A 3,167-nucleotide genomic window follows, 5' to 3' on the forward strand; every position below is an offset into this window, starting at 1 on the left:
ATAAAAATAATTCTTTTTCAAAATTATAATATATTTTAAATATATCAATTTTCAACTATTGAATGATCCTGCAATTGCTAGTGCGATTTGTCAAACATATTTGTCAAATAACGAAATGTAGGGATACTTGCCAAACTCCAAATCAGCTTGTAAACCAAGTCATCATAGAAACATAATAACATTGTCCACATTCTATTTAAAATATTATGTTGCAAGATAACTCTATATCACACAGTTTAGCCATAACTTAATGCCTAGTAAGCTGGAAATTTCTATTCTTATTTTTTTCAATAAAGTATATCTACATACATATAATTTTTATGTGATACATAAATATATATTAGCAGCTCCTGACATTGTGCTTCCACTACCTTGCTGTCACCTTTAAAAAGGATCATGCTATAAGAAAACACACTGGACACAAGGTCATTGAAGTTTTATCTTTATTATGATAAAGTGAAGCTGATTATCAATGTTAATTCTAGATGGCTATGAATATACTCCAAAAACAAATATTAGTGGAATGAATAATGCTTAGTATACCTATCATTGTTCTTTTTGTTGTTTTTTTTTTTTAAATAGACCATTTCATGTCTTTGAGTATATGAATATTGCAATATCTGTTCTCCTTTTGCTAGTTAACTAGTTTATTATTCTTTTAATTTCCTATCCTTTAATGCTATCTTGCTGTGTATTGAGACACTTAAACCCATTTTAGCTTCAATATTGTACAAGTTAAGTTATTTTAAGTGCTTGATATATTATATCCTTATAACTATACTATTGGTTTCTTCTAGGAAGTTATGGAAAAAAAATGGATATTATGTCATGATAAGTTGCCAGATTGAATACACAAATGGTGTTAAATCATTTATTGAATTGGCTAAACATCATTTAGATGAAGATAATAGGACTAGATGTCCTTGTCGATATTGTCGGAATGTGTATTTCCAAGATATAAGTGTAGTTGAACGACATTTATGGGTGAAAGGATTTTCACCAGATTATCACAGTTGGATTTATCATGGAGAGGCATTGAATTTTCAAGGTATTGAAATGGGTTTTGAGGAAGATGATGAAGCTGTTGAACATGATAGGGAAAAAGATGATAATGATGATATCATGGTAGCATTGCAAGATGCTGCAGGTGACATGGATATTGATGTAGATGCATATGAAGGTCACATTGGAGATCAAGATCATAGAAATAAAGAATTTTCAGGATTATTTGCTGAAGTTGAAAGCGAGTTATATCCAGGGTGTACAAAGTTCTCTGCATTGACTTTTTTGGTCAGGTTAATGCATATAAAAGCTTTAAACCATTAAAGTAACAAGTCATTTAGTATGTTGCTTGAACTTCTCAAGGAAGCACTTCCAGAGGGTACTAAATTGCCAAAGTCTTACTACAAGGCAAAATGTACACTTCATGCACTTGGATTAGGATATGAAATGATTCATGCTTGTAAATGGGATTGTGCATTGTTTTGGAAGGAATCAGCTGAATTGGATAAATGTCCAATATATGCTGAACCGAGATACAAATTTCAAGGTACTGAGGGGAAAAGGATCCCTCAAAAGGTGCTTCGATATTTTCCTATCACTCCAAGATTGCAAAGATTATTTACATTTCGCCATACTGCTATTGATATGAGATGGCATAAAGAGAAGCGTCCTAACACAAATGGAGTATTGAGGCATCCAGCAGATGGAGAAGCATGGAAGCACTTTGATGAACAATATCCGATATTTGCTTTGGATCCTCGTAATGTCCGGTTAGGTGCTGCCACTGATGGATTTAATCCTTTTAGTAACATGAGTACTTCGTATAGCATGTGGCCAGTGATGTCAGTGCCTTATAACCTGCCACCTTGGAAGTGCATGAAAGAGACTTTTTCGATGATGTCACTATTAATACCAGGCCCAACGGCACCTGGAAAAGACATTGATGTGTACTTACGGCCTATGATTGATGAATTGAAAGATCTATGGACAAATGGTGTCACCACTTATGACATCTCTAAAAAGGAGAGGTTTACAATGCATGCAGCAGTGTTGTGGACAATACATGACTTTCCAGCATATGGAACACTTTCTGGATGGAGTACCAAAGGATACAAAGCATGTCTGACTTAGAATGAAGATACTTCTTCCCAAGCTTTAAGAAGTAAGATTTGTTACATGGGACATCGTCGATATTTATCCATAAATCATGCATGGAGAAATAATCGACAATATGATGGAAAGCCTGAACGAAGGTTAGCTCCAAGGCAGTTTTTAGGAGCTGAAATATTACAATAGTTAGATAGGACAATTGAGAGTAGACCGAGGAAACATCCCAACAATGTGGATAAAAAGAGAAAACGTGCTGCCTGTGAATTAAATTGGACAAGGAAAAGCATATTTTTTGAACTAGAATATTGGTCTAAATTAAAATTTCGGCACAATTTGGATGTGATGCATATTGAGAAAAACATTTGTGATAATATAGTTGGAACAATGTTGGACATCAAAGGTAAGTCGAAGGATACTGACAAGGCACGTATGGATTTAAAGGATCTAAATATTCGAAAAGAATTGCATTTACAAGAAACTGGCAGTAAAGTTTTGAAACCTTTGGCATGTTTTTCATTAACAAAGGACGAAAAACATGAGTTTTGTAAGTTTTTGAAGTCTGTCAAATTTCCAGATGGCTATGCTGCTAATATTTCAAAGAATGTGAACATTAAGGATGGTAAGATATCAGGTTTGAAAACTCATGATAGTCATGTTCTTTTGCAACAACTTTTTCCCGTGGGTATAAGACCTTACATTAAGAAAGAGGTTTGTGGAACAATTATTGAAATGTGCATGTTCTTCCAAAAACTTTGTGCAGGAACTCTATCTATTTCAGACTTGGATATGTTACAAGAGGGGATAATACTTACATTGTGTAAATTGGAATGAATATTCCCTCCAGCCTTTTTTGATATCATGGTTCATCTAGCAGTTCACCTACCATATGAGGCAAAAATGGCAGGACCAGTACATACTCGTTGGATGTATCCTTTTGAAAGGTCAAGCCTTTGGTTATTAAAGTTGATCAATCAATTTACATTCTTTTAATTTTTTAATTTTTTTACTTTTTTTGTTATTTTTATGATATTTTTCATTCATTATTAGAGCTTTGG

At 33.5% G+C, this 3,167-nt stretch overlaps 1 protein-coding gene across 1 annotated transcript; it reads left to right on the forward strand.

Moving 5' to 3' along the window:
• Positions 1-828: 828 nt before the first annotated feature.
• On the forward strand, positions 829-2,133 carry LOC107410567 (uncharacterized). The gene is made up of 2 exons (XM_016018012.3): positions 829-1,295; positions 1,344-2,133. The coding sequence occupies exons 1-2, from the start codon at positions 829-831 to the stop codon at positions 2,131-2,133; spliced, it is 1,257 nt and encodes a 418-aa protein (XP_015873498.2).
• The last annotated feature ends 1,034 nt before the right edge of the window (positions 2,134-3,167 follow it).

The sequence above is a fragment of the Ziziphus jujuba genome, chromosome 10 (genome assembly GCF_031755915.1).
Source record: "Ziziphus jujuba cultivar Dongzao chromosome 10, ASM3175591v1".
NCBI classification, from domain to species: domain Eukaryota; kingdom Viridiplantae; phylum Streptophyta; class Magnoliopsida; order Rosales; family Rhamnaceae; genus Ziziphus; species Ziziphus jujuba.

Coding starts and splice junctions, on each gene's coding strand:
- LOC107410567 (XM_016018012.3), top strand. CDS start 829: ATGATAAGTTGCCAGATTGAATACACAAATGGTGTTAAATCATTTATT. Junction 1,296..1,343: donor GCATTGACTTTTTTGGTCAG/GTTAATGCATAT, acceptor CAAGTCATTTAG/TATGTTGCTTGAACTTCTCA.